We start from the raw sequence: 25,645 nt of genomic DNA, 5'->3' as shown, positions 1-25,645 counted from the left end.
AAATTACTCAGTCTCCCATAAACCCCAAAGAATGCCGCAAAAACACATTCTGTATATCAACTCCATTCAGAGGATCAAAATTATTTTTATGCTAGCGAATTTTCGTGTGATAGATACTGCTTCGTTACAGTAATTTACGCACCAGAAAGCTGCTAGGATGAGGTTACGAGAGAGATTCTCCGTGCAAACAGATAAATCCTCGATGCTCGCGGTGCAGGTCTGGCAACAGCTAACCGGAGGCCCGCCAGCAAAGCACATATAGCCACTAATGACCTTTGGTGGTTCGCGCGGTCCCGAGAACGATCACCCTCAGAGGCCCCCCCGCTCATCCTGGCCTGGGCGCGCGGCGGGGGACGCCGAAGGAGCAGGCTCGTAATTTGGCCCCGTTTTAATGGAGGGGCTGCCCCCCCCCCCCCCCCCCCCCCCCCCGGTTCACCCACGGCCCGCTAAACTGCGAGGTGGCACGCGAGACTAGGCTATTCTCCGTTTCAGCCCTCAGCTGACAGTGCGATGGAAGCTACGTTCCCGCTGGACCATAGTCCCTCACAGGATGAAAACCACAGAGCGGTCTTCCGGTTGCCTCCAGTGCGAGCCCTTTACCCTGAACAACACTTCTTCGTATCGTGATCTTCAAGAACGACGAGCGTGTGCTGGAGGCCGGGAACCGGAAAGAGACGTCCTGCCGTTTTTATCCTGTCAGCGGCTATTCGCGGCGAAAAGTTTGGGAGTCCCCACTCGGTGGGAGTTTTTCGCAACCCATAATGAGGATACTTCGACCTCCTCTGGCATTTCTGAAGAAGTGAAGACCGTGCGATCGGCGCTCAATGTGGGCGAGCACGTGCAATGCCAAACTTGTATGCAACGATGAAAACATAACAGCGTGGGTAGCGCGTGCACTATCCATAGTGAGGAAAACAGAAGCGCGCCTCGCGAGCTTGTCACCGCGAATAGGCATAACTTTGGTCACGGGATCACTGCCCTGCTCGTACCCACGCGCAGAGAAAGCCGGCTCGGGTGACGAAAAGGAGGCGGTTCATTGGTCCGGCGCAAGGGTGGCTCCCACCACACTGTCAGCTTAAAGATGAAGCGGAGTCCAGCTCAGGGTGCGCAGCCACCACGCGACATCTGGGAACAGCCGTAAAGCGAATTCTCCACGCCGCGGGCAGCGAGAGACGAGCGCGCGCCTAATTAGGGTGGTTATACGGCTCGCTGAAGAACATTCCCGTCTCGTTCTCGCAAGACCAAACGAGAGTGAAAGAAGCGGACCATTTGTGCCTGCCGCCGAGAAGCTCGTGCCCTTCAGTTGTTCGCCGACTGTAGAGGCTGCCCATTTCTTTACAAACCACAAAAAGAAGCATCTCATAAAACGAAACAAAACAAAAACAGTGAGGTCAGTCAGCGTTTTGTGCCGGCTTGCTACTTTGTGAAACCAATAAAACGCACGGGAGCTACTACAGGTTAACTCTGTGGGCAGGGACTTTGGCATTCTTGCTTGTTTTGGGGCTATACTTGTTGTTTTACGGCTTCTCCGTAAGCAAACCATTTTTTAGTTGTTGTCTCGGTCTAGTTTGTTTGGTTTCGTTGCATTGCGTGGAGTGGGAATATATTTGTGGCAACTGAATACACGGAAGCGGACGTCTATGAATAAAACAGAACCAAAATGTGGCATTATGGAGATGAGACCCCCACGGATTTGTAAACAAGCGACCCCCCGTTAGATGGAGGTTCACACTCTGTGCCACCTAGACAAACCCGAGGATCTCGCGCTCCTACCATGACGTCGCCAGAGTAGGAAGTGGGCTCCGCGGTAGAGCGCTGAAGAGAGGGAAATGGCGCGTATATTTATAGGCTCCTTGCACTGACGTCACATCGCATACTTTTGAGCACCAAGTAAAAGGAGGAGAGGGAAGCTGCTTTTGTAAGAAATTTGATTGGCAGGTCAATCTTTTATAATCTTCTGGAGGAGAATAGCGACGCCTGTGCAAATCCGGGAGGCACAAAAAATGATCCTGCTAAGAGGGGAGCTCCTTCTTTCCCTTTTCTCTGGAGGGCATCGGAAGTGACGTCATGTGCAAGCCACGTATAGACATTTCCAGAAAACAGCGCGTACGTGGGCGGTGCCATTTTGAGTGTTCGTGCGTATGGCGCGTGCTCTGCTCGCTTTCCGAAGCGACGAACACGCACGTGCTGAGCTGTGGAGATCGCACGCTGGGCTGCGATTTTGTAATCATTGGAAAGGTCTATAGACGATTGCAAGCAGGGCATCCTGCCGCCTCTATGTCTCTGCTCGTGCGGGCAAGTGCGCGCATTACAAGCTCGGATCACGCGCACGCTGCACATGTTTGCACGCATGGGGCACAAGTGAGTCGCTTGCAATATTTTTTTTTTTCTAAAGTAAAGTTAAAGGTATGGGTAGCGTGCGCTCGCTCACATTGAGCGCCGATCGCACGGTCTTCACTACTTCAGAAATGCCAGAAAACGTTTCCCTCGAATATAGCAACGACTGTTTTTATTTTAGTTTTAACACCCGTGTTTTATTAATTACATGTCATCGTTCTTTATATTTTTGTTTTACGGTGACATGCAGCGTTCATATTACAAATATATGTATATATATATATATATATAACTTATACGGCACATCTAAATGAGCGAATGAAAAACTCCAAATGATTCAGTTAAGATCACTGATCTCCACCAGAGGGGGCTGGATAGCACATTGAGCAAACAGGTATGAAGCCACCGGAAGTATGCGGCTTGTCCCGGAAGTAAGCGCTTGGTAGGCTTTCTAACCCTTCCGAGTGCTGGTTCGAAAAGCGTCGAGGGCGCTGGATTTTCGCTTGTTCCCTCAAGTGAGCCTGCTTGTTGCGCAGTAAGAGCACATGCAGCCCCGAGGAGTATCATGGGAAGCCATTCAATGTAAACATTTAGAGATTCTCTTTGATCAAGTGTAAATATGTTCCAAGTTCAGATGCCTCATTCTCGGGATTTAATCCAGAACGGGAGTATTAAAACCCGATCAAAGACACAAAAAAAGCATGGACTAAAATATCGACTGAATGCGCTAGGAAGCCCAGCGCACGCCCGACTTCCGGGACAAGCATCGAACTTCCGGTGGCTTCACTTGAGCCAAGCTTGGAGAGCAGCTAAGCGCCATCCAGTCCCCTATAGTAGGAATCAGTGGTTAAGATTCTATATTCCGTTTCACCTTATGTTGTACCGCAGAGAAGGCTAGAAGCGCGAGCTCATAGCGTTGCGAGCTGCTCTTAACGCACGAGAGCTTGTGCAGACGAGATGTGCCCTAGAGCAAGGAGCTCGTGCTTGTAGCCTTTCCTGCGGTACATCATAAGGGGAAACAGAGTATAGTAAATGTTCCCTCTCTATTCTCGAACACGTCAAAGAAGAAGTCGACAGCTCGCTCCCAAGTGCCGCTGTCTTTCCTTCTTTTGTTTCGGAACCATCATCGCCCGACCATTGAGCACCTCCGAGCTTCGCGAAATCAGGTTGCAAGTCCCGACGCCGAGGCCAGCGGGTGCGTATCGGCTATTGATTCTACTGACTCCAGTTGCCGCTTTCAGTTCCTTGATGTCTTGTTTCGTTTTGTCTTGTGCTTGTCCACAAGACTCATGGGTGGTCGCGACCAGAGTGCACTAGAAAGGCTATGCTTAGAGCATCGGTTTTCCCGATTTTCTTCTGCGTGCCGCCTCTTCGGTGCTTAATAGGTACGCAACAGACCATTTCAGAAATACGCGGTGCCTCTCTTCACGGCTATCCGACGTACTGCACGTGAGGGAGTACCCAAGAATAGAAAGGGCGGTTCATGTTTACTAAGCCCAGGTTGGGTACACGAGCCATTCCGGTATGGTCAGCATTGCTATTTGTGACCATATACGTTAGGGTAATCCCCACTGAGTAAAAATGAAGCATTGTAATATCTCAAAACAAAAAAAAAACAAAAAAAAAAAACAAAAAAAGCCACACGCTAACAAAACATGGTACGTGAATGCTTTGCGATGTATCCGCTCTCTTTTCTTTGTGTTCTGAAGTCGCAGTGATGCAAGGGAAGAAGTTACCCTACTTCCAGAATGTACGAAGCGTATGAAGCGGCGCGAACTTACAAAACGGCCCTACGATTCCTAGCGCCACGCGACGCAAGCGGGGTCGACGAGATGCATTGTGGGAATTCCCGGAAAAGTACTAGTGGCATTTGTAATGATAATACTATTAATATTAATAATAATAATTACAATAATAATAATAATAATAATAATAACGTTAATTTTATTAGACAAGTATTAAATAACACAATACAAATACCGGTCTGTCCAAACCACAGGAGGCTTCTGGGACAGGACCCGGTAGGTCGAAACGGCGAAAGCATACAAAGAATAAGGTCAACTCAAATAAGATAAGAACTATGTAGAAGATAAGTAAAAACAGAACAACTAAGGGTTACTACAAGCTTAAATTAGTCAGCATTTTTTCCAGTTTTATCTTTGTTGTGCTCTCAAAGAAGCGATCTGGCAATTTATTAATAATAATAATAAAAATAACAATAATAGTAATTGCTCTATTCACAAAACGCTTTCGGTATATCAAATGACGGGTCCGTCTAAGCCCACAATGACTTGTAGGACTGCACTTTCCAAGTTCGGATGGGTGAAAAAAAAAGAACATAAACAAACGCGTAAACAAGGCTACGGCAAACCAGCCAAGTCAAATCAAAAGCAAGTACGCATAAAGGATAAAAAAAGATAACACACATAGAAGCAAATGCGCGAACATAAGTTACGGCGAACCCGACTCCCAATGAAAATCAAAACAACACCAGAATAATTAGCTTTCACAAGCATAATGACGAAGCCGGTCTTTAAACTGTACTTTACCAGTAAGGCTGAAAATTTCTTCAGGAAGGGCTGTTAAAATTTATGTTAATACTAATAATAGTAATAAAAAAATAATAATAATAATAGTTCATATTATTATTACTATTATTTCTGAGACCAAGTCTCCTCCCCACAAGGAAGGAGATTCTGTCTCAGACACTAGTTAGTTTATGAATAGATCACATTAAGTTTAGGGCTCCGGATATACTGGGTAAATCTGCTGTAATTACAGAAAAAACTCTCTGACCACTACTTTATTGGCTGTCGCCTAGAGCCGCAGGAAATGAAACAGAAACATGTCAGAAAAAACGATGAACGGGTAATAATTACAGATACAGTGAAATTTGATGTGTTAGTCACTGAATTCTCCTGGGATGAGTTCATGACTGTTCAACTATCTTGCCTGTACCCCGCTTTCGTTGAAACATGGCAGTCTTTTTATACTGCTTCAAAAAAAGAGGTCACTTTTAGGCAGAGTTCATATAAGCCTTGGTTCAATACAAATATTATGGCTGCCATTAAGACAAAGGAATCGCTAAAGATGCGTTCTCGCCGTGCGCCGAATAACTTGAAATTACGAGCCGAATTCGCGTGCGAAAGAAACAGGTTAAGGCACATATAAGGTCTACCAAAAGGCGGTAATTTCAAAAGAAATTCTATGAGACTAAGTCTAGCACAGGGCAAACTTGGAGGCTTAATAACGAATTCAGACGCCGCACACCCTACGGACCTATTCATTCCCTACAAAGGCACTTCGGATTAAACTTACAGTCAGTAGCCAACAATTTCAACGCGTTCTTTGCGGCCCCTTCAGTAATGCCAGAAACCAAAGGATTGCGTCAGCCAGTTTAATCATGGATTACACGGTACCTGCTTCAGCGTTTTTACCGCCTCTCAACTTATGCACGTTGCGGTCCATCTTATTCAATATAAAGAGGAACAAAGCCCCTGGTACGGATTCAATCCGTGTTTGTGATCTATGTCGAAACTTAGACGCTGTGAAACACGTTCTTCTGTGCATGATAAATGAATTTCTAGTTTCCGGTGTTATTCCTGACGATCTAAAAATGGCGATTGCTAAGTTGCTGTTAGAGGAAGGATCGCCAGATAAATAGCAATGCTATCGTCTCATCTCAATCCTGTCATGTATTGCCGAGATACTAGAAAAACATCGTTTCACTGTGATGACTAGTTTCATTCATGGCTCTGATATTAGGGAGTTTTAGCAGACCGTGTTTCCCCCTCCGCTAAGCCCCTCCCCTACCCGTAACTCTACAGCCAAGGCCGTTTCTTCGTAACGGAGGGCGTAGCGGAGGGGGAAACACTGTCTACTAAAACTCCCTACTACCTCCCAGAGTCAGTATGGCTTTGTGGTTGGAAGGGGCACCCAGCCACACCTTGTAAAATTTTCTGACATAATTCGTAGCACTTTCGAAAATAATTTTTTTGCACGCCCCCTTTTTTTAGACGCGATAAAGGCGTTCGAAAAAGTAAGTCATAAAGTGCTCCTTCAGAAACTGTATAATTTCGACTTCCGATGACCTTTTTTTGCCATCCTAGAAAGCTTATTTTCGAATCGTACCCGAATTGTATCTGTTGAGAATTTTCAGAGTGCACGGGTGTTCCGCAGGGATCTGTATTATTACCTTTACTTTTTAACCTCTTTAGGAACACCATGTCAGCCAGAGTGACTAGTTGAAGTATTTTTCAGTGTGCAGACGACACCGCACTTGTATATGCCATTTGAATTATTGTCATGCTGTACAGCTTCTACAGGATCACTCTTTGCGAATTGCCGACTGGTTTGACGAGAATTTCATCACAAGATACTCACCGAAAACAAAATGAGTCTGCTTTAGAAATCCCCCGAAAATTGTCGTCCTTGATTCTCCAGTGACTTTGCACAACTCAAGGTGTTCGGTCTGCAACTGTTCCCCACTGGAATAGGTAGATCAAGTGAAGAATTTGGGTGTTTTATTTGATTCAGATATGTCTTGGAATTCTCACCTGTCGTGCATTTGTGATAAACTTCGTAGCATAAGCTGTTTCATTGTTAATCACAGAGTGTTTAGGCAGTTTTTCGTAAGGAAATCAATCGTGCATGCCATTGGTTACAGTATACTAAGGTATGGTATCACGTTATTTGGCAACTCTTCAGAGTTGTGGCAAACTCAAATTGACCGTATTTTGAGGGCCATTTCGAAGGGCGTCGGCTATCATCTGGATTTTTCTTCTGGAGTGAATGCGTTTGAAACTCCGCTGATGGCGAACTTCTCTTCCCTTTTTGTGCAGAGTGTGGTACTCCGCCGCCTCTGGAGTAATGATTTCAAGCCCCCTTTTGTAGGCCACAGGAACTTTCGCCACACATCACGTTCTATAACCCCTCGTTGTGCTACGCGTTACGGGAAAAGAGTTCTTTCGTATTATGTGCCTTTCACCTTCAACAATCTTCCAGAGCACGTCATCAAAGCTAGCACGAAGAAACCATTAAAAAGCATGTTAAATAATTTAACTTTATAACGTTGCCGTCGCTCCAGTGCTCCTTACATCCTCTGACTTTGTTATTTTATTTCGTGGTTTTCCTGTGTAGAACGCTCAGTGTTTCGTCGCTCGACTTGCCGGGTCCTGTCCCTCAAGCCTCCTATGGCTTTGACATACCCGTATTTCTATTGTGTTACTGGTTTCCTGTTGAATCAATTATTGTTAATATTAATATTATTATTATAATTATTAATATTATTATTATGAGGATTATAATGGGGACGATGATGATGATGATGTTCGAGACTTACCAACTAGAGCTTATACTTTTTTTAAATGTTACTTTATCAAACATTTCAGTGGTTTGTCTGACGGAAACCTGGTTGGGCACAGGAATATCATCTTCTCATTAGGGAGTTTTCGTAGATCGTCTTCGCCGTCCCGCAAGGCCCTCCGCAACCCGCTACGATAGTGGGAACTCCACAGTCAAGGCTATCGGCGCGCAGGCGCAGTAGCAACTTCTTCGTTGCGGAACGCTTAGCGGAGGGGTCAGCGCGGTCTACGAAAACTCCCTAGTACTTCCTTCAAGCTGTGGCGTGCATCATCGCGATCATGACAGCTCTGGAGGGAACGAAATGCGTGGTGGTGTCATGATTGCCCTGGATAAGCTCTCGTCTCAACCAGGCGTTAGGATTTCGAAAACCACCCCTAATCTCTGTGGTTGGAGGTTTACTGCAACCACCAAAAGCGTATTTTGATTGGCATCTTCTATCTCGCTCTGCAAGTTACCCCGGATGAATTAAGCAATTGCCTCACTAACATGGAAGAAACGGTCAACAAGCTGCACTCTTTTAAATTTTAATCTTGGGAGACTTTAATGCCGCGGAAATACGCTGGACGAATCTTAACAGTTTGTCGAATACCTTTTATGTCTCAAACAAGTGCAATCTGCTCACTACCTTTGCTGATTTCTTGGGCTTAAACAGCATAATGAAACTCATAACTACAGAGGGAAAGTTCCCGACGTTTGTTTTAGAGCGCAGCTCTTAGGCGCCCGTTTCCGGCTCATGCGGCGTCGGCGTCGCCGTCGCCGTCCGCGTAACCAAGATCACCCCAAGGTCACGTGACCCCCAGGTCATGTCACCCCCAAGGTCACGTGATCCCTCCCAAGATCACTTCAAGGTCACATGACTCCCCAAGGCGACCCCCCAGGTCACATGACCCAAGGTCACGTGACCCCCCAGGTCACATGACCCCCCAAGGTCACGTGACCCCCGAGGTCACGTGGCTCCCTCTCCGAGGTCACGGGACCCCCCTCGCCCCCGAAGTCACGTGGCACCCCCCGAGGTCACGTGACCCCCCCGGAGCATATTAAAGAATGAGGGGAGGAAGAGGAGAAGGGGTCTACCCTCCCCTCAGTACCCTTCCCTCCTCCTCCTCAAGAGCTGCGCTCCAATTTGGCGTTACGGGGAGTTGTAAACGGCTTTCACTTTTTTTGAACCCGGATTATATAAGCGCAACCTCTAGGGAAGTGCCGATGGTAGCGATAGATAAATCTCACCCCGCTCTAAATATTGTTTTCAATCAGACTTGAACGTAGTTCAACTACTCTACTCAAACTACTGTAGTTTAACTACTTTTCCGAGTAACTTGGTAACTTTCAGTTACAACTTTTTGGGGGTAATTGGTAGTTTAATTTAACTACGTTTTTCAGGTAACTTCTACTCAAATTACTCACTACTTTCGAAATCGACTGCTAATTTTGCTCATCAGAAAACTTTGAGCGCAGAAAGAAATAAGACGCCGGCAGACGAAGTGGTCTTCCCGAACAAGGGGCCCCCTCACATTCCGTTCCCACGCACTTATACTCGACAGCCGTAGAAACTGCATCACATGCGTCCTTGGGCCAAGGTGGCGACCAGCAGCCAAAGCATAACCCCGGCGCGCACGAACGCAGGAAGAGATACTTAGCAAGCCTTGGTCGGGTATTGACCTAATCCGGTAATACACTCAGGCGCCGCGCCTCCAGCTGCAACTGTAAAAGACGGGGACACTCCGAGGGTTGTTGTTTTCATGTTGTCTGCCTTTAGGGAGCTCTGACTCAAGCGGTTCGGGCGTTCCACGAGAGGCGCCACTGGAATGACCTCGCAGCTGGGCGCCTGTTCCCATGGTCGCCTCGTCGTCAGCGCATACTCCCTTGCCAATGCCGGACTCCCCCGCACACAAACGCAGACACGAATAATCCGTTCATGGGAGCACGTTCCCGCTTCCAGCTGCAACTGTACGAGCGACGATGCTTGTTCACGTAATCCTTCACGTCCTTTCGACCTTCAGAAAGACCTCTTTGTTGAAAACGATTTACTTCTCAGGCGTGTCGGGCGTGTCAGGATACCTGAGTCGCCAGCGAGGATTGCGAGTCACCCTTGGGAGATCGTTTTGTTGGGCGAGGCGTCAGCGGCGAAGCATACTTTGTTTCAAAAGAATTTTATTTTTTTCAGTAGCGTAGCACTAACACTGCAACCAGACGCGCAGTCGTCCGGATGATCTCATCGTCGTGGCGCGAGACTTGAACCCTTGACGGTCAGGTGCACCCGCTCAGCGTACTGTCCGAACGTCGTGGGAATGAAGAGGGGACAGTCATAACAATCTCAACTTGCCGAAGAGAAAAAAAAAAAAGGAGGAGAGTTTGTTATAAAAGACCCTCAGTCGAGGCAAACCTCACATGTTTCGTCATAGACACTTAAAATGCCGACAATCCCTTACCCGACCCTGCACAGCCTGTTACTGATATTCAACGCTGTCGTTCCATCCAGCGCGTCGGTGGAACGTCTTTTTAGCTTGGCTGGGGACATCTTTAGGAGGAAAAGTGGAAAACTCTGCGGGAAGAACTTTGAAAGTCAATTGTTTCTGCGAGCGAATAAACTATTTTGGCGAAAACGCAAGCCATAAAATGACCGCATTTATTTTAGGTTCGCAGGATTTTTCACGGATCAAAACTGCTGTTCATTTTGCTAACACAAAAATATAAAAAAGTAACTTCGAAAGTAACTTCAAAGTAACTCGCTACTTTTTTACAGTAGTTGGTATCTACTCAACTACTATTAGAAATGTGTAATTTCTACTCTACTCTAATTACTTTTGGCGTCGATACTCAGTAACTTAACTACCTTTTTTGAGTAATTTGTACATGTCTGTTTTCAATTTTATGAGGCCTGACCCATGTAACCACATCATGTCATATTGTACAAGAGCTGTAACGTTTCCAAGGAAGATTACATTGGACTTTATCACCACTTCACAGAAGTCGACTGGTTCTTAACTGCCAGGGTGTCAACGATGAGGTCACCATACTCACTATAGTAATTTAAAGAGTTTATGGACAAATATACCCCATTAAAAGAAACCACAGAGCGGAATTTCCTTCCTGTTTATCAGCTAGATTAAGGGTACTCATTAAGAGAAAAAACGTTTCTGCGCCGAAAGTTCAAGAAAAGCGGACTTCAAAATATTATTAAATCGGGATAGCGAGGCGCATCGAGAAACGGTGGAGTCCGATTTAACTTCAAATCCACAAACGTTTTGTGAATGCGTCGGTTCGTATGCAGCAAGAACGAATAGACCAAAGACAATTGTTCTAGATGGTGTAGCTGTAAAAAATACATGAGAAATATTTTTTAACTCTTTCAGCTCTGTTTACGCTGATCGCACAGATTCCTTTTTTCCTGATTTTCATTCAGAAAGACTCGAAAATCTGCTTCACTTGATTTCTGTAAACTAGAAAATCGTTGCTCTGTCTATTAAGAAAATGAAACCTAAGCCATCATCAGGTGTCGACGGAGTGCCCCTTCTGGGTAGAACATGGCGTCTGAAATCTAGCTCAGTGCTGCGCTGTGCCGCCATGATCTTCCCAAGTGCTGCACGTTGCGCGTGTCTCGTGCATAGACGCACCTTGCGCTACTTTCAAGACATAAAGGGGGTTTAATTGCAAGCACTGATACCAATTGTTATGCGAACGCGCGAGACACGTGCCATGAGCAAGTGTTGCGTCGCATTTGTTTACGCGGACCACTCAATTCAGTCCTGCACCTCCTCTTCTTCCAATGTTTCTTTCATTTTCTGTACTCACAAAGACCCGATGCCTCCCTTTAGGAGATCCGGAGCGATGCCCTCCGGAGCGCAGCCCAAGTCGTCCACCATCTTGGAACACGTGACCGCCATTATCGGGTCGCGCTCCTACCTGTGGGCGTTGGCCGCTCTCGCTCTCGTGCTCATCTTCTACTCCTTGATGAGCGGCAGCAGCCTCCATGTGCCCGTCAGGGCGGGCAGTGCAGCCCTGGCCGGTCTCGAAGTGCTACAGCACAAGGGTGAGGGCAGGAGTCGACACCGACCTCCGTGAGTATACTACAAGCATAGCCTTCTATACAGTGGAAAAGCCTGCCGCTTTGACGCCAGAACCTGTTGCCGAAACTGGGAGATACAGAACGACACAATATGAAAAAGAGAATATAATGTTGGTGGTGCCGGAGGTGAAGTCAGAGATCCGCGGGCACTTTACAAAAATCTCTTTTATTTCTTAACTGTAAAAAAAAAAAAAACGTAATTTTTGTTGCAATTTATTTTCACTTGTGACATGCCCTCTTTTTCTGGACCCTCACCGTAGTCACACGCCAACTAAGAAAGAAGAAAAAGAAGCCAATAGTTATTTTTTGTTGTTGTTGTTGTTTCACAAAATACAATAAGAGTGGTGCCTTACGACAGCCGTGGCACTGCCTGAAAGACGGTTACCTTTTTGCCTACGGCTCCTCCTCCGTCTTGTCATGCAACTACAGTCTTTAAGGGGGGTAATGCAATGGTGCGTTTACACTTTCGAACAAATCGCTGCCGCCGAAGCGAACTCGGTGGTGGCGGAAACAGCGGGTGTTTACATCTATATCTGCAAGCGGCGGCCGTTTTCTCGTTTCCTCTCGGAGCGTCGCGCCTGCGACGAGAAAGCGTGTGATTTATTGTCCTTTAAATAATTAAAAGCGCCGAAAAAAACAAGGACAAAGAAGTGGAACGACACAAGGCGCCTTGTGTCGTTCCACTTCTTTGTCCTTGTTTTTTTCGGCGCTTTTAATTATTTGAAGAACCATGAACCAACTGGCTCAACTTTCCACTTTGCTGCGATTTATTGTCGTTTGCTGCTGTCGGCCATTCTCGGAAATATCTTGGAGTCGCTTACAGTACACCCGTGAGCGATGTGAAAGTGAACAGCCCTCTTCTTGTTTTCGGCGCTCCTGCAAGTTTTGGAACAAACTCTGTTCCAGAAGAGGGCTAGAACGCAAAGTTTAGACTCCCAAGCCGCGTACCATTTGAGACGTTGAGAGTTAATATAGCTTTCGGGAGCCGTAAAACAGGCAAGAAACTAGGTAATGTGTTCACCTTCATATTGCCGGCGGCTGTACGTCCAGTACGAGTATACGACTAGGCTTAATTGACATTCTTGACGCCGGATCATGCTCCACCGCGCTCGTTTCATCACAAGGGAAGAACCGAGAGAGAAGATGGGCAAGTTTTACCGAGAAGAAGACAAGACTACGACGATTCGGTGTTTCCTAGGACATGCAGCGCAAACCAAAGCAGCAGCCGTGCACCGTCGTCGGCGGCGCTTTAATGGCCCAGAATGAACGTACGACACTTTGTTTGAAGTGGACCGTTCCCGCACGAATAGCTGACCTTGTTTGGGGGATCCGCAGGTTTCCCTTCGCTCTCTTGTGGTTCCAGTTTTATTTCTATAGTAGTAGAGGGCTGTGGTCTTTAAAGAATGTGTTTCCTCCGAGCGAGTGATGGTTTCGATGGTGACGGACTACAGCGTATCGGACGCAGTCGCTCGTCGCAAAGTGACGCTGTTTTGTTTCATATAGAACTCAAATAAACGTCACACAGATTACCTTTCGTCGTTAGGTGCGTACGTTCTATTACTTGAGTAGACTTTTTTCGAAGAGGCGACGGGAATCGAAACGTAGACACGAGCGATCATGTTAGCTATGCGATCACGCTAAAAGCTTCCAAGATCACGAGCATTCATTTTCTACGCGCCCTACTTGTTGTGTAGCAGGCGACGTAGAGCACATCAAAGGAACAGTGGTGTTGCTGATGGTGGTGACTCGTTCATCCCGCGAAAAGACTGACCGCCTTCCTCGTCCTGGCAGGTGAATGTTTATTGAGCCGCAAGCGACGCCATTGCTACAAACAAACAAGAAGGACCGGAAAAGTGCACCGCGCAACGCAACTTCCGGTAAACTCTGATTGGTTTCCATTAGGAAAAACGTATCGCGCTGGGTGTCGAAGATTCCTCTCGGTCCGTTCCGAAAAATCCGTCGCCGACGAGCAGAAAACGTCACCCGGTGCGAAAGTACGCTCGTCGTTGTGGCAGATACGAACTCAGAATCCCGAATGTAAACGGGACAGAAAACAGGGGACACATGGGCGATGAAAGCGGGCGCCGCAAGGCAGTTTTCATAACAACCGTTGCCGGCATCTTTACGTCACTGTGGCGTAAAAGCCTCGCGGCGCTGCGTTCTTCTTCGGTTCAGAAACCGCCGCGCAGTGAGCCTCGCCACGAGCGGCGGAAGTCCAAAGATAGCGACTTATTAAAATCAACACTGCGCACAAAAAGAACACAAAGACGAATGAGAATGGTGTGCACATAACAAGACTCGTACACGATACTAAAAAAAGGAAGCAATTACATTTACAATTCCTCGATGCTAAATTGTAATTAATTACAATTTCCATTATTCTATTTATTAAAGTAAGTGACCGTCACATCAAAAAGTAATCTGTTACTTCACTTCACTCTATTTCCTCAAAGACCCCTTCCGGAGGGGTATTACATAAGGGGTGGGAGAATATAAAAAAACAATAACTTGAACAATAGGTTGTTACGCTGGATTGATGGTTGACACAGCTTCAGCAGACCTTAATGGGCAGGTGATTGTAGCAAGATCGCCCGGAAGGCCGTTCCAGTCTGTTGCAGTACGGGGGAAGAAGGAATTGAAAAAAGTGGCAGTCCGAGTGCGGTGACGGGTGACCTGCAATGGGTGACCTGTTCGGGTGACAATGTAGGGCGCGTGATGGAGCGGAGAATAGAAAAACTTGTGAAATAGACATAAGCTAGCAGTTTGGCGACGAGAGGAGAGGTCTAAAAGGCCCGACTCAGCTTTTAAGGATGAGATACTAACTTTGTACGAGTAAGATGAGTGGATGAATCTGGTGGCCCGGTTCTGAACCTGTTTGAGTGCATAACTGAGATAGGCTTGGTGCGGGCTCCAGATGGGGGATGCGTATTCCAGCTTTGACCTTACGAGTGATTTGTATGCTAGCAGTTTTATGCTTTGAGGAGCGGTACGTAGATGGCGTTTTAGAAATCCTAAACTTTTATTTGCTGATGAGATAATGTTAGTGACATGTGCGCGCCATGATAGGTCGCTACCTAAGGTGACACCAAGATATTTATAGGACTGTACTAGTTCGACGGGTGTGTTAGCAATTGAATAGGGGAAAAGGAAAGGGTTGGTTCGGCGATGAAAAGACATGAGTTTGCATTTATTAGGATTAGGTGATATGAGCCAGTGGTCGCACTATTCCTGGATGCGGTTGAGGTTTTCCTGTAGATTGATTTGGTCAGAAATGTTAGTAACTGGTTGGTAAATAACGCAGTCATCGGCAAACATACGGATTTGGCAAGTAACGTGTAAGGGTAAATCGTTAATATATATGAGGAATAGCAGTGGGCCCAAGACGGAGCCCTGGGGGACACCTGATGATACTAGTAGGCAGTTGGAGGACTGGTTATTAACGAGGACGGACTGAGAGCGATTAGTCGAAAATTCCTGTATCCATTTCAAGACGTCAGGGTCTAATCCTAGCCGAGAAAGTTTTAGTAGCAAGCGTCTGTGAGGTACTTCGTCGAAGGCTTTTGCAAAGTCCAGGAAGATAGCGTCAGTTTGGCAGTTAGAGTCGAGATAGGTATGTAAGTCGTGGAGAAAGAGAGCTAGTTGAGTTTCGCAGGAGAAGTTCCTGCGAAACCCGTGCAGAGAAGAGTGAAAGAATTGGTTAGAGTCCAGGAAGTTCATAACGTGGGTATAAATGACGTGTTCCATGATTTTGCAGGGTACGCTTGTTAAGGAAATGTGTCGATAATTTAATAGAGAGTCCTTGTTGCCTGATTTGAAAACGGGAACGACCTTCCCCGCCTTTCAGTCATCTGGAATGCCACCTGTGAAAAGTGACTGCGAGAACATAAGTGAGAAAAATGATGAACATACATGGTTACAATTCTTCAAAAATTTCGAGGTGATTTCGTCGACGCCCGCTGATGATGACAACTTGATGTTATCAATAATAGACGAAATACCGGCAGTGGAAAATGAGATGGGGTGCATTTCCGATTCAATAGTTACGATTACGGGTGGGAGTGGTGCGTCGGGCTCTTGAGTAAAGACTGATGAGAACGCGATATTAAACATGTTAGCGCACTCACTATCGCTAAGCACATTCCCCGATTCATCGGCAAGAGTTAAACCGGGAGTCTGCTGAGGGTTTATGACCTGCTAGAACTTTCTTGGGTTATTGATGAATATGTTTGGTAAGTCAATAAGGAAAAATGAGCGCTTGGCTTCAATGATCGCGTTTAAATATGTTACTTCGGCCTCGTAGTACCTTTCCCACGCGCATGGGTTTGGTTTTGACTTCGCAGAGCGAAAAAGACGCTTTTTTTTATTTTCCAGCCTCTTAAGGGTTTTAGTGAACCATGGCTTCTGTCGGCTAACACGAAAACTGATTTTAGGAATAAATGTATTTATTAATTCGTTAAACTTGTTCTTGAGTAGTACCCAATTTTCATGGATGGATCGACTTTCATAAGCAGCCTCAAAGTCAGTAAAAAAATTGGTTAAGTGGTTATTTATCGCTTCATAATTTCCTTTGTTGTAGAGGCGAATTGTTTTATTTTGAGTAGGGGGCAACGTCGGCGAAAACATAAAATCAGCGTGAATGACCTTATGGTCCCTAATTTCCCGTAGGTAAGTAATTGACGACATACTGCCAGGACGGTTGGTTAATATTAGGTCCAAGAGACTTGCAGTCTCTTACGTGACACGTGTTGGCTCAGTTAATATTTGGGACAGGTTAAAATTGAGGCAAACATGGATAAATTCTCTCGTTTCTGCGTTGCTCGTTGTTGTAGGCGCCAGGTTAGCCCAATCGACATATGGGTAATTAAAGCCGCCAAAAAGAAGTATGTGGGTATTGGGATGTTTTGCATTGAGGTGGCACAGCATATCGTTAAGCTGCCCCGGAAAATCGGGACTATTATGCGGCGGCCTGTAACAGACACCCAACAGCACTGTTTCAGGAGCGGCATGACATATGAGCCAGAGTATTTCCAGATCGGATGAAGTGTTAATAGTAGTGCATGGTATTTGATGGTTTACGGCAATGAGAACACCTCCCCCGCGAGTACCTTTGCGATCATTACGAAAGAGACGGAAATTTGGCAGGTACGCTAAAACTTCGGAGTCAGTAACATCACTGGTTAGCCAAGTTTCAGTAAGCACAAGTACATTGCATTCAGAAGATAATACAACGCCAGATACGAGTTCGCGCTTCGAAAGAAAGCTGCGTATGTTAGTAAAGATCACCGAAAAAGAAAGATTAGTTCGAGGGGCACGTTGGGGGCGTGTTGTAATTTTCCGTTGACGGTGCGATTGCTATGAGATTTCTTTGACTGATTGGCATGATTCATCGAAAACGTAACGTTTTGAGCCGATGCGCAGTGTTTTGTAGCGCAAAGAAAAGGGAGCAGATTTGCTTCTAGCAAAGGCAAGGAGGTGTTTCCGTGCGTTGCGAACTGAGCGGGAAAAATCTTCGCCCATGCTGAAGTTAGTACCTTTTAGTTTACGGCCATTCGAAAGGATGGCGTCTTTAGTTTTGAAAAAAGAGAAGTTCACTATTATTGGTCGTGGACGCTCGACCGAATGACGCCCGAGGCGGTGGGCACGTTCTATTTCTTTCGAGTCTAATGTTACATCAAAAAGTACAGAGCAAAGGCGAATGATTCTTTGTTCGGACTGGGCAAAAGTCTGTGTAGGTGAGGGATCGGGCACACCATAAAATATTAGATTCTTTCGTCGGGATCGATTTTCAGTGTCGTCCACACGGGCCTCAAGGTCAGAGACCTGACGAGCCGCGTGGACGGCCCTGGTCACCGTGGCCTCCACCTCAGCACGTAGCGTGGAAAAGCCTTGGTAATGACCCTCCAGGTCAGTCATCCGCCTGCCTAGGTCCGATATGGTCCTATCGGTTATCTGCAGCTGACTTTTTAGGCCCCTTACCTCCTCGATGAGTTTAGTTTGACATGCAGACAGCCTCTGCAATTCGCTTAGGATTTCACTTGAGGTAACAGGACCCGGATTAGTCTCTACATCTCCAGACAACATCAGTAAGCGACGGATGACTTGAGCACATTCTCTAGCAACGGCAATGCAACACTGCAGGCTCGGCAGCTGTACTAAAAGATAGTTGCTCGATTTCTTAGACGAGCTACCGTAAGACAGACTAACCTGCATGGTGTAGGACAGCGGGTTAATGGACCGTGTTGTGGCACAGCCACCGAGCCCACAGAGTGCAGTCACCGGATGTTGTTCTTTTATGACTGGCCCATCTGTTGACGTCGATGACGATGGTGCTTCCCACGATGAACTGGGGATCCACGGATCAGATGACAGCGCCACAAGGTTTAGCGGCGCGTTTGCTGTTGATGACTGCCAATCTCTTGAGCCGTGCGCGTGACGAAGGGGCGTACTTTCGTGCTGTTACTACTAACATTACTCGCCTCAAGTAAGAAACAAAGGAAAGAGGGTGATTCGAGTGTTTTTTGTTGTCACCAGTGCCAATTATTTACCTTGAGTATTTTGAACAAGAGCTGGCTCTCGAAAGTCTCGTTAGACATCTTGCCTCGTTGCTTCGTGAAGATGTCGACTACAACGCTGAACACCCTTTTAACTGAAGCACTTAATGGGAGTGCCGCCATATTGTGCCTCGCGGGTGCTTGATGCACTGCATTGTGTTTCTCCAGCGAAGTGGCGGAAGTGCTCTTTACTCTGAAGAAAAGGAAAAACTGCGTCGTTGCAGCGGTGCCTGATACTGTCGGAATCGCGACGCTGGAATTCATCATGCAACTGGCAAAACATGGAATAAGAACTGCTTTATGCACATCTAACTATGGCGGCAAATATTTCCAGACGGTAGCAAACGAGGTTTGTAAGAGAGTGTACTTATGCGTGTCTATTAAATATTAAATAAAGTTTTAATCAATATTTTTCCACTTTGGCTCTGAACAGTCTAGGTTAAGACTTTAGTGAATAAGGTAATAAAGCTTTTCCGATATAAATATGGACCACCAGGAGCTAATGCGTAATTTTTCCGTTACAAAATTGCTCATAGATGTTAAGGATTACAAGTAATTTCGTTACCAGTAGCGAATAGCGTACAAGTCTGCGCAAGACAAGCGCTGGCTCACGCTTGTCTTGTTATTATCGCTTGCACTCTGTACACCCGTCTACTTCGTCTTCGTTTTTTTATGCGGTGTCGATTTTGCTAAGCATGAAACCAAGTAGCCCGCATCCCCACCCTAATTGAGGTAGCAAGTGTTTGTTTTATTGGTTCGGTTTGGGTTTGTGCTCTGTGCGGCTCCAACGCTCTCGTGAGAACGTTCAGGTCATCTGCGAAGTTATTCCAAATCCCATGAGTGACACGGAACGTGCACACTGAAAACATAGGTATATTCTTGCACCCCTTTTCACATATAATGCATCCCGAAACTTCAGCTCGACGTCGTACGGCGCAGTGATGTTATACCGACGTTACCAACCTTCATTGGTGGCTTGACAGCCGAGATGTACAACTCTTTCGTGGGAAAATTTTATAAAAAGACTGTGGAACTTCATTTTTTTAATTGACACATAACATTGACAGAGTATCACAATTCAGCAGAACGTTTATTTTTATCACAAGCGTAGTACTTTCTACGTGGGTGTGAAGTGTACTTCCCACTGCCCCATATGTGGGCTACGTTTCGTGAAATTTTCGAAAGAATGGCTCTGTGCAGAGCGCTACAGAACACGCAGCGCATGTGTACCTGGTTCTTTTTTCATGCTGCTGCTTGGTGCTGCAGTTCCTGCATCGGCGGTAGTTGGAGTTTTCGATTGGAAAGTGTTGCCTCACTCCGTTCAACCTGACCTCTTTGGGCACACCCATGTCCTTAGAAAGGGATGACGATGCCCTCCCTCTCTTCTTGCCTGACTTGTGCCCACAGATGAGCTAACTTGCGAGCTTCAGTCTAAAAGAAAGCTGATCTTTTTTTCTGCAACCCCACGGTTTTGTACAAAACAAAATCATGGACAATTGAAAGGATCACGAGGAAATAAAAAAAAACCTGTGCCACCACTTGAGTGCGCGGCGTCCGATGGCGTACATCTCCCGCAGCTGGTTGAACTTGTCGACGCCTCCCATTATTTGGTTGTACGTCGCAACAACCTCGGGGCAGGTGACAGTCGTCTTCGTCCCACCTTTCTGTGTTCTTGGGACAGCTGACATTTTAGTTGGGTTGTGAGCGGCAGAAAGCATCGTCACCGCTTTGTTGTTTATCCACTTCGTTGTGGCGACATTGCCCTTGACTGTGAACTTCGAAGAACCCAGTCCATAGCCTCCTTCTTTCCTAACCATCGTAGAAGCAAGTCCCTTGCGGTTTGGTCTGACTGTGCCGCACGCAAAAATTCCACCAGCAAAAAGGGCCTCCATGAGCGTGATTGACGTAAAAAAGTTGTCAACAGCCACAAGGCTTGGGATGTGATTTATGACAAAGCGAAGTTCGAGCACAACCCTTTCACCGAGTCTGAGGGAAGTGGGAGTGTCGACCTTTCCAGTTTAGATGCTGAATTTCCAAACGAAACCCGTTGCACAGTTTGCCAGGCACCAGACATTGTACCCTGCATGGTTTCACAGGTTTCATCGGCGTGTACTGCTTCAAGCTCGATCTGCCTTTCATTGGTATCATGCTCTCGTCTGCAGAAAGCTTCGATGATGGGTTGTAGGTCCTGTTACGTGATTTATTGATTTCATCAAGCAGGGCTCTCACTTTGTGGAGCTTGTCGCAGCCTGGTTCTCCACGAGACTTCGTAGACGCGTTGTCGTTGACATGCAGATTTTCGACAATCTCGATTCTCTTTGCAGGGAAGACATCTAAGACTGCCTTTACGTTGAGAGCTGGGTCTGAACTCCATTCGTTTGAGGAGTGAGGAAGCTGATGAATACCCATAAAAATCAAACATCCGATGAAGGCCCCGAACTCTTTTTGAGTCAGTGGCTCCCAGTTTCTGAAGGCGGAGTTTACTTTTCTGAAGTTAGAGCGCTTCACACGGTCGTAAGACGCATAGAGACTTGTCTGTTTGACAATGTCGTTGACAATCCCATCACTGAAAATCTGTTCGAAACACACCAACTCTGAATCTGCTTATGTAATGTTAGCCTTTACGGATGGCTCCACATTAAAGATAGGTGTCCTGCCGGCGAATACACTCGAATTGTCGCTAGAATCTATTGTCACCTCTTCCGTGTCAGTGTCACGGTCGCGTAGTGGAGTTCATCCTAGTCGTGCGTTTCTTTGTCGGAATCAAAACGTGCCTCACTGATGCTAGGCTGCACTGCTTCATTTTCCAATACTTGCGCTTCAGTTGAAGAGATGTTTCTTCTAGATTCTCAAATTCACCCTCGACGTCGCTGTCTTATTCGGCTTCAGAATCGCTGCACTCTTCAGGGAGGCTGAAGAACAGCTCTAGCGCCTCTTCCTGAGTCGTACCCTTGTGGCGACTCATCTGAATACAGAAAATGTAATCGAGTAAATATATGGAAAACGCACGTCAAGAATTCTCGCTGTAGATATAATGCCACTTTGTATGAAGACATGTATGTCGTTTGCCATATTCATTCGTTCATGCATCCAATAGTTGGTTCATTCAATCATTAAATCATACTACGCTTGTAACTCGGTAGCATATAGCTTTCTTTGAGATCAGAATGTCTGGGTACCTGACAAACACAGTTACCTTCATCGCTGGACATGAATACCTGGGGTCGGGGACAAACGCGAAGAAATAACAAAGCCTCCGGCACCCCGTACCTCCGCGGCGCACGCACTTGACGGGATATAAAATAAAAACAAGAGTACTTCCCCTGGTGGGAAAGACACAACACATTTTTTCTTAGTGAAAAAAAAAATCCTAACTAAAAAATCCACATGCCACGGATGGGACGCGAGCTTCCCTTCGGACATATTTACCCTATGACAATTTTATATTGGGAAGTATACTTCCCACCGCCCACGAAAGGGTTAATAAAATAGCGAATGTACGTGTGACTGACTGCTACGAAAGTAATCGGGATTTTCTAAGGCCTATTGCAAATCCTCCGTTTTTGTTTTTTTTTTCGTTTTTTTTTTTCTGCAGTTTTTGATACGCATTTTAGCTGCTCAATGTGTTCTATCGCACCGTAATCATGCCTGACGTAAAAGTTGGCGCCGTCAGGCCGACTTCAGTGCGCTGTACGTCCAACTGAAGTTTTGGGGTGCATTATCTGACAAAAGGTGTAATAGCAACAACCTTTCTTTTGAGCGTGCTGTAAAATCCCCATCTCAACTATTATCGGTGACAGATTGAGACTGAACGGGAAGCTCCTCCCACACCTTGCCACTTTAACAGAGCGAAGGCGGAAGAGGAGGTCGCCTCCTCTCCGGCGTCCGCTCTGCCAAAGTGGCAAGAGGTGGCAGGATGTTCCATTTTATTCTGTGTTCCAGTCTCCCGTGTCAAAGGCGGCAGGTGTTTATGAACAACGACGACGGTGCTCAGAAACGGCGCCACACACTCCAACGCACCCAACAGCAAATGCTTGAACCAGTCTTTAGGAGAACCCACTTCTTGTTTCGCCGATATACTGCTCCGACTGCAGATTCGACCACCCTGCGTTACAACTAACGCTTGCGTCTACTGTGCTTCCCAAACGTACGGGAATGTACACGCCCATTATTAGTCCGCTGCAACAGCAGCAAAACAAAACAAAAACATTTTGATACCGCTTTGTTTTTACTCACTTTTCCAGAGTGAAAAGAAAGCACGATTAAAAAAAATATTCAAGTATATCAAATTTATTTTATTTTAGTCAGATTGGTTGGATTTAATAAAGATTACATTTACTTAACCAACTATTTAATACAGCGTGCATTTTTAAACAAATAAGATTAATTTATCACTGCACCCGATGACTGGTAAGAATGCAGAAGAGCGAATATTTGTAAATACAAAGTGCAATTTAATTAACTACTTCTTTATAGATGTAACCCCAATCCTACTAAAAAAACAGCTTGATTTTCTAAACTATTTTTCGGACTCTGACTCATTCGCAATATGACGTTACTTTTCTCTAGTTTTCGGGGGGGGGGGGGGGGTTGTTTTTTCTTTCACGTTCTGATTTACTCTCAGGTTCGCCATGACGTAATTGACGAACAAAGTAGAAAGTCAAAAGAACGCACAATGATCCTGCTTTCTCAAAGGTGCAATGCTTTTGATCGTCCGCAGCCTGATATATATATATATTTCTTGCTCGATAACCTTTTTGTTATTTTGGTACAAGACAAATACACGTAGAAAGCACCATATCATAAACCAGTGGTGTCGTGGTCGAGATAAGGTTGATTTAACTGCGTAGGTTTATTTTAGCATAGCAATACAGGTACGTGTGAGTCGTGCCGTGTCTGGTCGCGATCTGGTGGAGAGAGACAGCAGTTTCGTTCTAGACACCGAAGAAACTGGAAAAAAAAAACTAATCTTTCTAAAGTCATGGAATATTCAGCATACAAAGAACAACCTGAACCGGTCGATCGGTACCCTTCAAGCAGTTATTTTCACGGACTTCGAGGAGTCACAAAAAGAAGAGGACGATTTTAACCGCAGCGACAAGGAGACGAAGAGAAAGACGAACACCCAGCCAAATTAGTCACCCGTGAACAAGCGACCGAGCAGGCTGCGAAACGTCGGGCTATTTAAACAGAGTTGGTTAAAGCGCCTCCAGCTTCTGTTATTACTCACCTAATCAGGCAGATTTTCGCCGAAATGTTTACTTTTCAATGAATGGACTACAACAACCACTAACTGGCTTTGAACTTCAGACGCTTCATTGCCTCTTACGTTCATGCCCCCCCCCCCCCCCCCCCCCCCCCCCCCCGGGCCATGGCGAAGACGGCGCCTTTGACTATCTGAGTACCGCACTCGGTAGTCGGGATCCATCTGGAGGACAATGACGAGGCGGCGTTCATCCATGGACCCCCCTCCCAGAAATGGGAAGGAGGCGGGGAGCACGCATGCACCAGGCATTGGGAACTGGGAAAAGCAGTGGCGTAGGCAGGGGGGGGGGGGGGGGGGGGTTCGGGGGTCGAGACCTCCCCCCCCCCCCCCTTTTGTCTCGCTCGTTAGCCTACTCAGGAAGTCGGTCTTGCACGGGGCACGGAGCAAAGGGGGAGCGCAGACTATCTCCAACTTGTATTCTTTCGGAAAAATGTTTGTGGGGTAGAAAATGCTCAAATAAATAAAATAGTCAATATTTCTTCTTTCATGCTTATTTAATGGGATGCGAAACTTGATCTCAGATGTATAGAGAACGGATATTTTGAAACGTTTATGGGTTATAGGATGGAAATTTCAAGGCAAACTGTAACAAACTATTTTCACTGAAGTACATCGTTAAATCAAACTAAAGTGACCAAAATAAAACGCACACATAGTGATAATAAAAACACAGTGTCAGTGATGCAAGGAATATTAAATTATAAGAACAACTGCGCTGTAAGCAACGGGTGGCGCTGCGCTCACGCACACCTTGTGTACTGATCAAAATTACGGGCTTTCGACTAGAGATAACCGCGAATAAAAAGTAGCTGTGGCCAGTTAGGAAAACAAAATCGTAAGGGTGCAGGCCAGCTATTGAATATTAACTATGTTGAAACTAAAAGAAACATCAAAACGTAGAAGGGACAGAAAATAGACAGGACGCCGTCACAAACTCAAAATCGTGAAATTGGCGAAATTAGGTCTCTAGGCATTTGTCTTTATAAAATGCAAGTTGTTTACCGTACATTCCGTTCCATGTCACTTCACAGACGACAAAAGTTCCGGCTCCTGCGACCCAATCCGAGCAGTCAGAGCCAACCACGTGATCTCCCAGGGCTTTATTGCCTCATGGAGGCGCCTCTCATAGCCATCGTGTGTGAGGAGAAAACTCGGCTGCCTAGAGGCTAAAGTAGTTTAAATAGTCTTTAAAAAAAAAACAAAAAAACTTCCAGTAATGTAAGTACATGCAAATTATTAAAATCACCGACCTCAATACCCGAAGAGAAGGCCGAGAACACATTTTAACTATACTCTTAAATAATAATAAATTGTAATCTAATCTGATCCATTCAGCACAGCTGTGAGCTTGAGATGTCGTCCTGTCTATTTTCTGACCCTTCTACGTTTTGATGTTTCTTCTGCGCCCCAGTCTCAGGTTAATTCATCATGGTGACTAGTTATTCCATAAAGCAATTTACAGGCTCTCTTGATCATTCCATTTATGCCAAGCGCCTACAAATTGGGACGCACCCGCCTGCGTTCACAGCAAAGAATATCCAGGATGTCCACCACTTGAACTTCAATTGATGTCGCGGTGAACAGTCGAAAGCACTAGACCCAGCAGTCACTCATTCAAAGCGGACGCTGTCCGGTATGCTTTCAACCGTCGTAGTGAAGAGAACGAGTGCTCAGCTTCTGCCGTTGTTACGAGCAGAGTCGCTAGGACCTTCGAGGAGACGATACACGTTCCGGAATAGCGCCTCCGGACATAGGACGACCGCCTGTAGTGCAGACGTGACGGGCCGTTTCACGTTTCTCCCTTATTCATTGAACGCCTAAAATTTCCCTTACTTAGTGCAATTTCCCTCCATTGAGACGCCCGTCTCGATGGTCGCTCCCGGATGCAATGAAGTCCGTCTTGCTTTTTGCTTTGCATGTCGAAGTGGCATCCGATGCCATTCGTTATTCGATTAATTTTTTCGTTGCACGAAACATCGGAAACTCCTAGGAGCTTTCATATCCTCACTACGCATAGTCGCAAGGGTATTCAAGTTTGTTTCCACGTTCGGCGTGTGGTTT

The 25,645-nt window shown here is 46.0% G+C and overlaps 2 protein-coding genes across 2 annotated transcripts in view; both read right to left on the bottom strand.

Moving 5' to 3' along the window:
* LOC120840500 overlaps positions 1-11,585 on the bottom strand; it is a 33,257-nt gene extending 21,672 nt beyond the window's left edge. Inside the window, exon 1 of the mRNA XM_040211081.1 lies at positions 11,494-11,585. Coding sequence (XP_040067015.1) covers positions 11,494-11,585 — 92 coding nt within the window. The remainder of the gene's footprint in view (positions 1-11,493) is intronic.
* A 5,534-nt stretch (positions 11,586-17,119) lies between these two features.
* LOC120840524 lies at positions 17,120-18,097 on the bottom strand. Its single transcript, XM_040211113.3, has one exon. It carries the CDS (start codon positions 17,975-17,977, stop codon positions 17,120-17,122), a length of 858 nt encoding a protein of 285 aa, XP_040067047.2. The 5' UTR covers positions 17,978-18,097.
* Positions 18,098-25,645: the final 7,548 nt, after the last annotated feature.

This window comes from Ixodes scapularis, unplaced genomic scaffold (assembly GCF_016920785.2).
Source record: "Ixodes scapularis isolate PalLabHiFi unplaced genomic scaffold, ASM1692078v2 PGA_scaffold4__175_contigs__length_147842914, whole genome shotgun sequence".
In the NCBI taxonomy this organism is placed as follows: Eukaryota; Metazoa; Arthropoda; class Arachnida; order Ixodida; family Ixodidae; genus Ixodes; species Ixodes scapularis.
The sequence above is the reverse complement of the archived record's forward strand: the minus strand, read 5'-3'. Positions and strand labels throughout refer to the sequence as shown.